The sequence below is a fragment of the Neovison vison genome, chromosome 1 (assembly GCF_020171115.1).
Source record: "Neovison vison isolate M4711 chromosome 1, ASM_NN_V1, whole genome shotgun sequence".
Taxonomy (NCBI): Eukaryota; Metazoa; Chordata; class Mammalia; order Carnivora; family Mustelidae; genus Neogale; species Neogale vison.
In genome coordinates, this window is record NC_058091.1 from 222,376,426 (window position 1) to 222,390,880 (window position 14,455).

Genomic DNA, 14,455 nt, shown 5'->3' on the forward strand with positions numbered 1-14,455 from the left:
GAGCATCTAGGTGGGAGCTATGTGTAGCAGGGACAGAGGAAAAATATCTCCCAAGAGAAGGGCCTAGAAAGAGCTGGGTAAGCTGTGAAGGACCCAAACAAACAGGTGGAGCTCCTGAGCAGAGGGCATTCCCAGCAGGGTGGTGAGCCAAGGCAGAAGCTGGGCACCCTGCTGGAGAGCAGTGTCCCAGGTACTTGGGTTCTTGGGTTCACCTGGTCACAATACCATGAGCTTAGAGCAAAGGCTCAAGACAAGTTTCAGCAGCTGAGGTAAGAAGAATTCTCACTCTATGCTATGCTCAGTCAGGAAGGGCTCTCAAAAGAGGAGCGCCCGGCCTTGCTGCATCTTGGAGTACTCAGGCTGCTACTTCAGAAAGCCCAGATTAAGCACACTCAGTACAGAAAACTCAAACTCATGGTCCTGAGGAGGTAAAAATGACGGACTCCCCAAAAAGGTAAGGCAAGCATAAACAGGCAGAAGGATGTTTTGAGAAAAGTCTGACCCAAATCAGGTCTAGTTAAAATATCACTATCTACACTGAAATATTTGACTTAGCACAGAAATGACACGTAACATAATTCTGACTCAACTGTAACCAGGCACTGTCTGCCAGTCAGACTCTGAGGTCTCAGAAATCTCTGGAGGGCTCTTGTGGGAGTAAAGCACTTCTAAAATGTGCTTCTAAAGCACATTCCTATCCCAGAGCTGATCATATGAATATTCTCCCTTATAATCTCCAGGCAAGATCAGAATTACTGCTTAAGGATTTTCTAACGAAATCTTTACTACTCTGCTGTAGTTGACTCTTCCTTCCTAAATAAGAATTTAATCCACTTGAGAGTTTGTTTGGAGGTTCTAGCAGGGGAGCTCAGCTACTCGTATACCCTTGACTATGGACTCTGGGAAACTGAGGGTTTCAGAGGGAAGCGGGATGGAGGGATGGGTTGGCCCAGTGATGGGTATTCAGGAGGGCAAGTATTGCATGGAGCACTGAGTTTTATAAAAACAAGCAATGAATCATGGAACATTACATCAAAAACTAATGATGTACTGTATGGTGACTAACATAACATAATAAGAAAAAAAAAAAAAGAATTTAATCCACTTGATTGAGAACCAGGTCTCAGACCTCTTTGGGTTAAGCTTCTCCTCTTTAGGGGTGGGGGAACGCCTAAAGTGCTCTTTGGTAATTTTCAAATTCGTATCATCTGACAGTAAAGGCTCTTACTTTATTTAATCTCTGTGGTGAGAAAATTTAGTTTCTTCCTAATCTCTTCTGGTAACAGAGAGGTTTTATATAAAAGTATGAATGCATGAGTATACACACACTTACACATGTCCTTGTACACTCATTTCACAGACATGAAAGCTGAAGTTAAATGATCCTCCTAAGGTCATTCAGCTATTTATTAGTAAAAATGGACAGAAAGAAAATCTGCAAAATTCTTTCTCTGGTCTTTTTTTTTTTTTTTTTTTTAAAGATTTTATTTATTTGACAGAGAACACAAGTAGGCAGAGAGGCAGGCAGAGAGAGAGAGAGAGGGAAGGAGGCTCCCTGCTGAGTAGAGAGCCCGATTCGGGGCTCGATCCCAGGACCCTGGGATCATGACCTGAGCCAGAGCAGAGGCTTTAACCCACTGAGCCACCCAGGAGCCCCCTTACTTTGGTCTTTTCCCCAATATATTATACCACTACATTATAACACCTTAGTTTGTTATCATTCTTCAAAATTCCATGATAAATAAGTAAAAATTTTCTTAATTTCTCTCCAATCCTCCCTACCTTCTATCCCATAGCTGTCCTTTTCTTTGCCAGACCCTCACATTTCCAGTATGAAAAACAGGTAAATAAAAAATAATTTCAGTGGGACCTTCTATATTGTGTATACAAAGTAGAAATTATGATGTTGTTAAAATTGCCCTGAAAGTTGAGAAAGTCTATTTCTTTGAATATCATTTAGAAAAATGGATTCATAAACTGTGGATACACTACACAATAGAAGATAACAAAAGTGTAGACTACAGGTCCTTTTGCAAAAACTAAGGGCATAACTGACTTAATTAAATGAGTTATATTTGTAATTCCTTTCTTTCCTGTTCTTTCCAACGTTATGTTTTCTGTTAGATTTCTGACTAATGTGAAGAGGGCATTTTTAGGTAGCTGCCTGGGGTCAAGGGTAGGGCACACAAAGGCCTGCTTCCTGACATACTCAACACATTCTACACACTACTACAAGAGTCCCTGCTTTGGTGTGAGCCAGAGGCCCAGTGAGGACACTGGGAGTGGGCAACCATACTGCGTGAAGACACATTTTAACTGGGACTAGTTCAGGTCCATTCAGCGTACACTCACTGGGCTCCCACCTATGCCAGGCACTGGAAAAATAAAGACAAATGTCCTTGAGGCGCTCTAAATAATATGAAGGAAAACAAACATATTATCAGATAATGGCAGTATCAGGTAGTGAGAGAAAAGAGAGTCAAGCGCTTGGGAAGCACAAGAGTGGGGTCTGGCTAATGGAGAAACTAAGGCAAGGTAGTTGATGTGTTCTATTAGGTCTCCAGGCTTTTAAAGCCTCACAAAGCTACAAGTTTCAGTAGTACTGATTACGACCAATAACTAGACTTAAATGTTTAAAAATCAAGAAGGAATGGTGTAGGTTAAGAAAATTACAATTACTATGCTGAATTTTGGACTTAGTTTTTTCCCTTGCCTGCCTTCCTTTCTTTCTTTTCTTCTTCATTTTTTTCCCTGATGGTCTTAAGGCACTGATGAACAGGCCTCATGACTGGTAGAGTAGGAAACTATACAATGCTTAAAAGCATCTTTACTTAATCCCATGACCTATTCTTTTACACTTTGACATTAAAACTTTAAGTCACTCATTGGCTAAGATGAACTGGCCTGACCAAAGCCTAGGGCTCTGAAAAAAATGTAAACAATATTACAATAGATACCTGTATTTCTCCAGTCAGCTGGCAGCACTGAGACTCTGACTTCCCTAAAGAACCCCTCTTCTGTGCTTATTAGTTAGCAGTCCACTGGAATAAAATACTATATGCCTTGATTGTTTTAACATGGAGACACTGCACATTTTTCTCACCAACATGGTGTGAAAGAGGGTCTATGAAACCTCTGTTGGCTTCTTAGCCAACAGTTAAGAAACCTTTGTTGGGACTGGGAAACACTAAGACCTGTGGCCCTGCCTGCTGGCTTTGGGACAGATCTGTAGCTAAAGGAATGAGGAAATGCTTGTTTTAATTTCTTTCTTTTTTTATTTTTTTAATTTTTAATTTTTAAAAATTTCTTTTCAGTGTACCAGAATTCATTGTTTATGCACCACACCCAGTGCTCCATGCAATACGTGCCCTCCATAATACCCACCACTGGGCTCACCCAACTTCCCACCACCCCCCACCCCTTCAAAACCCTCACACTGTTTTTCGGAGTCCATAGTCTCTCATAGTTCATCTACCCCTCCAATCTGAATTGTTTTAATTTCTTAATCTTTTTTTTTTCCCTTTTGGTAGAATTAGGGCTAAATTTAACCTGTAAAATCTGCATGTAATATTTTTAATCTATAAGTGAATAAAATTACATACATACACATTATAATGACAAATTAAATCCACCCTTTAATTTGTGAAATAGAACAGTAACAGCACTGCTACATTTACCTGTGCAAGAGATAACCCTTCTCCTAACTTTTACCCTAAACATCTTTTCCCGTTTTACCACTTATATATACATTGTTTAGTTCTGTTTCTTTTTGAGCTTGCCAAAAATGATATCTCACTGTATGCAGTGTTCTGCAACTTTTTTCTTTCATTGTTACTAAGATTCAGCCCTGCTGTTGCATGCTGCTGTAGTTTATTTACTGTTATAAAATATTACAATGTAAATATACTAAAATTTATTGGTGCCTTTTCCTTCTGGTGGAAATCTGAGTTTTTTCAGCATTTTGCTATTATAACGTTGCCATGAATATCTGTCCAATTTCACCTGTGTATAAACGCAAAATTATTTCTAGGTAAACAGTGAGCTGGGGGACAGCAAGGATACGCTGAGTTGTGAAGAATGTGAGATCGAACTTCAAATACTAAATTTTTCTCCAAATTAATTACTAGCCTAATTTTTGAATTAATTTACACCTTTACCGGCAGTGCATAAACATTCCCACTGATTCACATTCACAGACACTGGCCATTGTTAGATTTCTTTATTTTTGCCAGTCTGGTAAGTAAAAATGGTATCTTATTGTGACCTTCATTTGCACTTCCTCAATTACTAATGAGGCTGAACATCTTTTCACGTTAAATTGCCATTTGTGTTTTTTCTGAAATATCTTTTCATGTCATTTGCCAACTTTCCTTTTGGGATGTTTGCCTTTTTTACTGATTATAATAGGTCTTTATCATAGGTACTATTGACACATTAAAAAGCCCAAATTAGCACACCTGAGGCATCATGGAGATGCCCAGACATGACAGGTAGAGATATCTGGTTGGCTTCTACATGCTTCAGCTCCAGGCACCACTGCCTTCAACCCATGCAAGACTCCATGCCAGAACTACCCAAATGATTCCTTTCTCAATTCCTGATCCACAGAAACCATGACAGAAAATAAAATGATTGCTGCTATTTTCAGCCAGTAAGTTTTGAATAGGATATATACATCAATAGACAACTGGAAGCCTTATTGAGCACAGATTTTGCATAAAAAACTGTGAAAGTAATTTCATATTTCTTTTTTTTTTTTTTAAGATTTTAGTATTTATTTGACAGAGAGATCACAAGTAGGCAGAGAGGCAGGCAGAGAGAGAGGAGGAAGCAGGCTCCCTGCTGAGCAGAGAGCCCGATGCGGGACTCGATCCCAGGATCCTGAGATCATGACCTGAGCCGAAGGCAGCAGCTTAACCCACTGAGCCACCCAGGCGCCCTAATTTCATATTTCTATTCAACAATCCTAAGTAAAGAATAACATGAGAGCCGAAATAACATTTTGTATTAATAGTAATAATTAATAATAATATATTGTATTATTATTGTAATTATTGCCTACATTGGTGCTATTTTGAGATCTCAGTATTATTCAGAGCACTTTCATTTTAGTAGATCATGCCTGAAACTGCTGATTTCATATAAATTTAGCATTCTATTACCCAGCTTAATGAAGGCTGGGTATTACATCATGATTGCCACATTTTACTTACAACATAACAAAGGAAAAGAAACAGAATACTTAGATACATCTAATTGGTCTTTTTAAAATTGATTTATTTGGGAGAGAGACAGAGACACACAACAAGTAGTGGGGCAGGGCAGAGGGAGAGAATCTTAAGCAGGTTCCATACCCACTGTGGAGCCTGACTTAAGGTTGGATCTCACAACCCTGAAAGGACAAAATTTCATTTTATCTGAGCCAAAATCAAAAGTTGGATGCTTAAGCAACTGAGCCACCCAGGTGACCCTAACTTAGTCTTTTAGTTATGAATGGGGTGAGATTTATCATTTGTTAAAATGTCCAATGCTACCAGAAAGTTCATAGATAGTTTCAGATTTTAAAAAATACTGCCTAAATACTGAGTAATATATAGAATTGTTGAATACCTGAAACTGATTTAACACTGTATGTTAACTATACCAGAATAAAATAAAATAAAATAAAATAAACACTGCTTAAATAAACACAACTATTTTTCAAGGAAAGTGTTTGAAGGTAACTAAATTCACTAAACAAGCTCCAGTGCATTGAAAAAATTACAAATTCTTTTTATTATTCTGATCTAGCCATAGGAGACATTGTAAAAGCTTTTAAAAATGGTAGCACAACAATTGACATGTATAGTAATAATTGCTCTTTTAGAGAAAAGGAGAAATTATGGAAACAACTCTGAAACTACTGTATATTATCACAATACAAACCTGAATTTAACTAGTCCCAACAAATGAACAAATATGATGAACCCTCAGTGTCTAGTTGGTATAATACACTAGCGTAGTACACAGGCATAAGTTTATTCCCAATTTAATGGGATCAGATCACAATATATATAAAATTTAAAAATGTAACAAAGAAATCTAAAGTGACAAACCTCCCATATTGTGATAATATTCATAAAAATCAGAGAAAAACATTAGATAGGACATATAACATTAAGATGGCAATACCTTGAGGCTAGAAAATTCCAAAGGAAAACTTAGAGGTCAGAATGAAAACAGAGATGATCAAAGGAAATTAGAAATTCTGGGAAAAAGTTCTAAATAAGTATATAATATAGAGCTAGTAAGAAAATTAGATTTTGGGGGGATGAAATAAAAAATAGGAGACTAGTGATGGTTGGGTGGCTCATTGGCTAACTGCCTTCGGCTCAGGTCACAACTTCAGGGTCCTAGGATTGAGCCCTGCACAGGGCTCCCTGCCCAGCGGGAAGCCTGCTTCTCCCCCTGCCTGCTGCTCCTCCTGCTTGTGCTCACACTCTATCTTTCTGACAAACAAATAAAATCTTAAAAAAAAAATAGGAAATTGTAATTTGAATCACAAAGAATAATAACTGGGCTCAAAGAATAAAACAATGTAAATAATAAGGAACAGTCATAAAGTTATTATAATGTTATTTTTATAGTGCTAAAGATGAACAGTTATGAACCAAGGAGATGAATATAAATTACAGGGAGAAAACTGCCTGTTTGACATAAGGGGACAGACAGCATGTACATTTTACATGTCTAAATAAAGTCTTGATTACATATTCTTTAGTAAGTTACAAATGAAACATCTAAAATAAAACTGCTTTTTAATTTCAACTGTTGTTATAATTTGCTAAAAAGAACAAAATTTTTGAGATTTTTGCATAAAGACATGCAAAATTAAACAAAAATGTCTAGGGTTGTAAAACAATGGTTGTTTTCCAAACACACTGCTGGGTGTCATGAAAATAAAAATTCAAAGCAAAGACATAGTGAAACTCAAGGAAGCAAATCAAAACTGGTAATGAAAAGATCAAAAACATGCAAGACAGACCCACCTAAATAAAACATTCATTACCCATCATTTCCGTGAGTCCTGAAAAATCTAAGGACGACAGACAGCAATGACTGGCATGAAACATCAAGTTATGTCATCTCTCATGGACAAAACCACATAATATTTGCAGATAAATGACTCACAAGTCCATTTGCTTGTAGACGACCTGATCTAACATAAACCCTGAAATATTCTGAAACTTTTAATAGGTTTTCACATTGAACCATTACGTTCATGATGGTTAAAAATCCTTAGATTTATAAATGCACACTTTTTAATACTTGGTCTTCAGTGTTAAGTGAATATAATTGACAACTTAACATAAAACTGTGGTATAACAATATAGAACACTAAAAACTCCCCAATATATAACACTACGCTATGCCCATTATTATAAAAATCAGAAACAAAATCTAGTAATTTTCAAATACTTTTTATTGATGATCAAAGATTTTTGCTCTTTTATTGTAGATTTCGTTTTCCTTTTACCTTTTAAAGGGATTGATAACATTAGGGTGCCTCGGTGGCTCAGTCGGTTAAGCATTTGACACTTGATTATAGCTCAGGTCATGATATCAGGATCGTAAGATCAAGCCCCATGAAGGGCTCTGAACTCAGCAGGGCATCTGCTTGAGATCCTCTCTCCCTCTCTGCCCCGACCACCCCATTTGTGTGTACATGCATGCTCTCTCTCTCAAATAAATAAATAAATAAATAATAAATAAATAAATCCTTAAAGGGATTTATAATGTCATTTACCTGTAAATGCACAATTCTCAGGAATATATCTTCTCTCATGCTCATCTCAATATCAAAACGAGAAAGTCTTTTGTCTGCTTCTGTACTCGCTGCCCGTACTTCTTTGTCAGAGGAAACATGCTGGGGAAAGTCTAGCATGGTTCGTTCCACTGTCAATAGAGGAAAATACCGTAAGGACTCATCAGATCAGTTCTAAGAAAAATACCTCCTACCTAGATGAATGATCATCCTAATTTAAGTTTTTCATTTCATACTTTCTATAAAGGTTCCTAAGGCTATCAAGAAACAGCATCTAATGCAGGATTGGCTATGGCAGTGGCATTATTAGGAACAGTAAGGGTGTACACAGAGTACTTACCAAAGTATGTTTAGGGTATACTTTGTTAACATGGAATGCAGGAGGATAAAGACATAGTTCTCATAGTGATGCAGTTTATAGTCTGGGATGTGGGAGTACGGAACAGTACACGAAAAGATAAAGAACAATACAGAACAGAGCAGCTTACTTGTCAATGGATGGGACAGTAACTCAAGCACAGCAATACTAAGAACTGGAGCACTATGTAATGCCTTATGGGGAAGGCTGGACCTTAGGATGGGCAGGGCAAGAGGAAGACCTCAGGAGAGGATCTGAGAAGCAGAGACTACAAGCGCTGGGACTGGAAGATACAGAGGATGTTTTGGAAAAAGGCAGGTGAATTTAGTGGGTAGGGATTTGTTTGGAATACAAATTCTTAACCTTTACTACAGACAGATTCCTTAGAGAACCTAATCAAAACCCTTCCCCCAAATGCAAACATTCATACAAGCATAAAAAGTTCCACACAGTTACAGAAGACTCCCAGAAATCTCAGGGGACATATCCAGTCAGCAGCTCAAGATTGGGGCTATTCCTGTTACATGAGGGTGGCAATGCAGTCTGCTCTAATTTTCACATATTAAAATTGTTTCTTAGGTTTTTCATATATTTGTATTTTGACTTTAATTGGGCAGAAATCTGATGTCAGTGAAATAACCCATAGTATAGGAAAAAAATGAGTATGGTTTGTAGGGATGGTTGCAGCTATCCTGTGACAGTGAATACATGTTCATTATCTTTAGTGCTTTGAAGGTATTCTAAAGAGGTAAAACTTCCACATGTAGAGAGCAGGACATTCCAAGAAATTGTCCAGTTAAATGAGCTACCTTAAATGACTGACACTTATGTCAGTCTTCTTAAAACATTGCTACAAATAAAGCTATAGAAATTTCCTCAAATATCTGAATAAATTAATAAGGTATGGTTTAAAAAATCAAGTTAAATAATTATTCTTTTTTTAATTTATTTTTTTATTAACATATAATGTATTATTAGCCCCAGGGGTACAGGTCTGTGACTCACCAGGTTTACACACTTCACAGCACTCACCATAGCACATACCATCCTCAACTGTTCATAACCTAACCACCCTCTCCATACCCCACTCTCCCCAGCAACCCTCAGGTTTGTTTTATGAGATTAAGAGTCTCTTATGGTTTGTCTCCCTCCCAAAGCCATCTTGTTTCATTTATTCTTTTCCTATCCCCTAAACCCCTCATGTTGCTTCTCGACTTCCTCGTATCAGGGAGATCATATGATAATAGTCTTTCTCCGACTGACTTATTTTGCTAAGCATAATACCCTCTAGTTCCATCCACATCGTCCCAAGTGGCAAGATTTCATTTCTTTTGATGGCTGTACAATATTCCACTGTATATATATACCACATCTTCTTTTTTTTTTTTTAAGATTTTATTTATTTGTCAGAGAGAGAGGGAGAGAGAGCGAGCACAGGCAGACAGAGAGGCAGGCAGAGGCAGAGGGAGAAGCAGGCTCCCTGCCGAGCAAGGAGCCCGATGTGGGACTCGATCCCAGGACGCTGAGATCATGACCTGAGCCGAAGGCAGCTGCTTAACCAACTGAGCCACCCAGGCGTCCCTATACCACATCTTCTTTATCCATTCATCTGTTGATGGACATCTAGGTTCTTTCCATAGTTTGGCTATTGTGGACATTGCTGATATAAACATTCGGGTGCACGTGCCCCTTTGGGTCACTACATTTATATCTTTAGGGTAAATACCCAGTAGTGCAATTGCTGGGTCATAGGGTAGCTCTATTTTCAACTTTTTGAGGAACCTCCATGCTGTTTTCTAGAGTGGTTGCACCAGCTTGCATTCCCACTGACTGTGTAGGAAGGTTCCCCTTTCTCCGCATCCTTGCCAGCATCTGTCATTTCCTGACTTGTTAATTTTAGCCATTCTGACTGGTGTGAGGTGGTATCTCATTGTGGTTCTGATTTGTATTTCCCTGATACCAAGTGATGTGGAGGACTTTTTCATGTGTCTGTGGGCCATCTGGATGTCTTCTTTGCAGAAATGTCTGTTCATGTCCTTTGCCCATTTCTTGATTGGATTTAAATAATTATTCTTTAAGGATTTCATATAAAATATGTACTTTTATGTCCCTTGATTTAAAAAAGAATGGAATAGAACTAAAATTTCATACACACAGCACTTGTTTGATAGAGTTAACTATATAGTTATAGTTTGCTTACTTTTTAAAATTAGCTCAAGAAGAAATTATGAAAAAAAATCGAGGGGCGCCTGGGTGGCTCAGTGGGTTAAGCCTCTGCCTTCGGCTCAGGTCATGATCTCAGGGTCCTGGGATCAAGCCCCACATCGGGCTCTCTGCTCAGCGGTGAGCCTGCTTCCCTCTCTCTCTCTCTCGCTTTCTCTGCCTCTCTGCCTACTTGTGATCTTTGTCAAGTAAATAAACAAAATCTTTAAAAAAAAAAAAAAAAATCGAAATTGCTCCAGAACTAAAATGACCAGAACAAAATGCAGGAGCCTAAAATTGGAAACATATTCTTAAACAAACAATAACACTAAAAACCATTTCCTTCCTTACTTTACCACAAAGACCTGAAGCAGACTTCTGCTCTCACTGCCAAACTATAAACAGTACCTGACACAAGATGAATGAGGTTTTGACAGCTATTGCAGAAGGCAGATCGAACTCTGAGTACAGTATGTATACTAATAAGAGAAAGTTAGCCTTTAAAAAGCTACTCCTAGGGGTGCCTGGGTGGCTCAGTGGGTTAAGCCTCTGCCTTTGGCTCGGGTCATGATCTCAGGGTCCTGAAATCGAGCCCTGCATTGGGCAGCGGGGAGCCTGCCTCTCCCTCTCTCTTTGCATGCCTCTCTGCCTACTTGTCGTTTCTCTCTCTGTCAAATAAGTAAATAAAATCTTAAAAAATTAAAAATAAATAAATAAATAAAAAGCTACTCCTAAACTCAAAAATTTTTATAATTAACTCACAAAGATGAGCTTATGGGACAGCAAAAGTATTAGAAAACTTAAAGTATATTTAAGAGATATATTATTGGGGAAGAAGGAGAATTTTTTTAAAAAAAGATTTTATTTATTTATTTGAGAGAGAAATCCACAAGTAGATGGAGAGGCAGGCAGAGAGAGAGAGGGAAGCAGGCTCCCTGCTGAGCAGAGAGCCCGATGCGGGACTCGATCTCAGGACCCTGAGATCATGACCTGAGCCGAAGGCAGCAGCTTAACCCACTGAGCCACCCAGGCGCCCCGAAGAAGGAGAATTTAAGATAATTTTTAAAAAGATTTTGTTTTTCCCCACTGATTTCTATATTTGTTTAATGTATAAGTCACCAGGCTGGCATACCATTTTGGCCATACATGACAGCTCTGAATGAAGGACAAACCACATACAGGAAGGGAGAGACACATGAAGGTGCCTTCTGGGAAAACTGCCAAACGGGGACCAATTCCATCCCTCTGACTTTGACTATTGAGACCAACCAGATCTTTTTTATTCAGGAGTTTTAACACAAGACTTTTAGCCAGATTTAGTGGCCATTAATCAGAGTGAAGCAGGTGGTGGTTAAGAGGCAGAAAATGAAATACAAGAGGTAAGAGAGTCCCTATTATGGTAGGACATAAGGTAGGGAACTCTTGGTGTTGAGGAGCTGATGTGGGTAAAGAGATGACTACAGCACTAGGGCCATGCAGGATTTTGGACAACCTACCAAATTCCAGAATACATACAAATCTTTATGATATCCAATTCTACAGATAACCTATGTTCCTACAAATCCTGGAAACACAGCCAAGGCTGCTTAGCCATGATTATACTCCAGTGTACACCTAACCCTTAGAGACAACAGACATGAATCTTCCTTTTAACTCAAAGGGTCTAATACTTATATTACAAAGATAATATATTTTAAGTGTAGGAAATAGAGAAAGGCAGAAAAGAATAAACTTTTAAAAATCAACTGAAAACCCAACACTCAAGAAATCAGCAATTATTAAAATTTGTATTTTCTTCTGGTTTTCTTCTGTGTGATTTTTAAAAAAATGTTATTAAATACTGTTCCTCAACATGATTTTAATGGCTACACAGTGTTGCAGAGGCTGAATGTATTATTACTTGGTCTTTCTATTGGTTGGCACCCAGGGCTTGTTTCCAAGCTTTTGCTATGACAGAGTGCCTGTTTAAATATAAATGTATACACAATTTTCCTGTATCTGATTATTTTCTTAGATTAAATGCCTGGATGCAGAATTGCAGGGCGAGGATATGAACTTCTTAAGAGTTTCGATGCATTATGTTAAAATACTCTCCAGAAAGCAGCTGTAGCGAGAAGGTACATTTTGGAGTACCAATCCCAACATAATAAAAAATTTTAATCTTATTTAATTGAATTCTAGGCAATTAATTAATGATTATGGAAAAACCAATGTCTTGTAAAATTGGAAAATGGACTGACTGCCCAAAGAGAATGCATAAAATGGTTTATGATGCCTACAAAACGAAATATCAAGGTGTTTCTGCATCCTACTCACCTATATACTTCACTTCTACATCTGCCAGTGCTTGCAAACAATTCTCATAAGTTACTTCCTCAACGTCAAGCATGCCAATAGCATCGTACACCTGTTTGGTCTGCACAATGAGCTCCTCGGTTCTTGTTTTAATTTGCTCTGGTGAAAGATCCCATCTTAAAACATTTCTGCCAGCCACAGTATAAGAAGACATTGCCTGAAGGGGAGACATCACTTCTCTTCCTAAAGTCATTCTGAGTAAAATCCTGGAACCACCAACTCTAAAAAGAATCAGAAAAAGAATAAAAATTAAGTATTTGTTGGTCCAAAGTCAATATACAAATGTTTATTATCTAATCAAAATAGAAGAACTTTATTTATTTATTTATTTTAAACATTTTATTTATTTTAAAAATAATAAATAATAAGTAAATAATAAATAAATAAATATTTATTTATTTATTTGACACAGAGAGATCACAAGCAGGCAGAGAGGCAGGCAAAGAGAAGAGAGGAGGAAGCAGGCTTCCCGCTGAGCAGAAAGCCTGAAGCCAGACTCAATCCCAGGACTCTGAGATCATGACCTGAGCCAAGGCAGAGGCTTTAACCCACTGAGGCACCCAGGCGCCCCATATTAAATTAATTAAAATCTAAATAAATAAATACTCTGAGAGAGAGCAAGAGATGGAACACAAGCAGGGGGAGTGGGAGAGGGAGAAGCACGCTCCCCGCTAAGCAGGGAGCCTGATGCAGGGCTTGATCCCAGGACCTTGGGATCATGACCTGAGCCAAAGGCAGACGCTTAACGAATGAGCCACCCAGACACCCCTAAAAAGAACTTTTTATTAAAATTCAGCAAATCTCTTTCAGGTGAACACAGAAGCACAAAACTAAATGCCTTTGCATTTTTTTTTCCCTCCCTGAATGCAGATTTAATGGAATTAGTGGTTACCAAACACTGAATTGGTTATGTAATTAACTCATGTTGAGAAATAAAGTTAGATGTCAATTCAATAATACTGTCCTTTATACATTAAACCAGTAATCGTTTTGATTTAAATGTTTTTCCTGTGCTGGGTGCCTGGTTGGCTAATGACTCTTGATCTTGGGGTTCTAAGTGCAGGCCCCATGTTGGGTGTAGAGATTGCTTACAAAAATAAAATCTTTAAAAAAATAAAAATTAAAAAGAACAAAATGTTTTAAATGTTTTTCTGTGCTAACATCTACCTACAATGTAACAGACTAAAAAAATACTTTGGGATTCAGAAAGGAAACATTTTCAAAATGCTCTTTTTACAATGAACACCAATGTAGAAATTTTCTTTTTACAAAGATTTCATGTACATCAACTATGGCAATTTTAATTTAAGACTTGGGAAATAACTCTGGTTGCTATGATGTTATTCTTAAAAGATAAAAAAAAGAGATGAAGTGTATGATACCAATCCTTCACCTCCTTAAAACTCTCAAACTAATAATTAATGCTGTGTGTGTATATATATAATACATACCATGTGATATAATTTTAGAGCTTGTGAATAAAATTATAATTAATAGCTAACATTTGTTGTGTGTTTAGGCACTGTACTAAAGACTTTCCATTTATTCACTCAGTCCTCACAACAAAACTATAAGGCAGATCCTGTGGTTATTCTCCCTTTACCAAAGAGGAAACTATAACACAAAAAAATTAAGTAACTTGTCCAAGGTCACACAGCTGGTTATATGGTGGGAGCTAGGATCAAAAACCAGATAGTAGATATCCAGAACCTATACTCTTAACTACTATGCTAAAC

The 14,455-nt window shown here is 37.7% G+C and overlaps 1 protein-coding gene across 1 annotated transcript in view; it reads right to left on the reverse strand.

The window, feature by feature from the left end:
• Positions 1-14,455, reverse strand: part of NLN (neurolysin) — a 97,473-nt gene that overhangs the window by 44,608 nt on the left and 38,410 nt on the right. Inside the window, exons 2-3 of the mRNA XM_044267991.1 lie at positions 12,681-12,940; positions 7,787-7,935 (exon numbers count right to left, since the gene is read on the reverse strand). Of these exons, the coding sequence (XP_044123926.1) occupies positions 7,787-7,935; positions 12,681-12,940 (409 nt within the window). The remainder of the gene's footprint in view (positions 1-7,786; positions 7,936-12,680; positions 12,941-14,455) is intronic.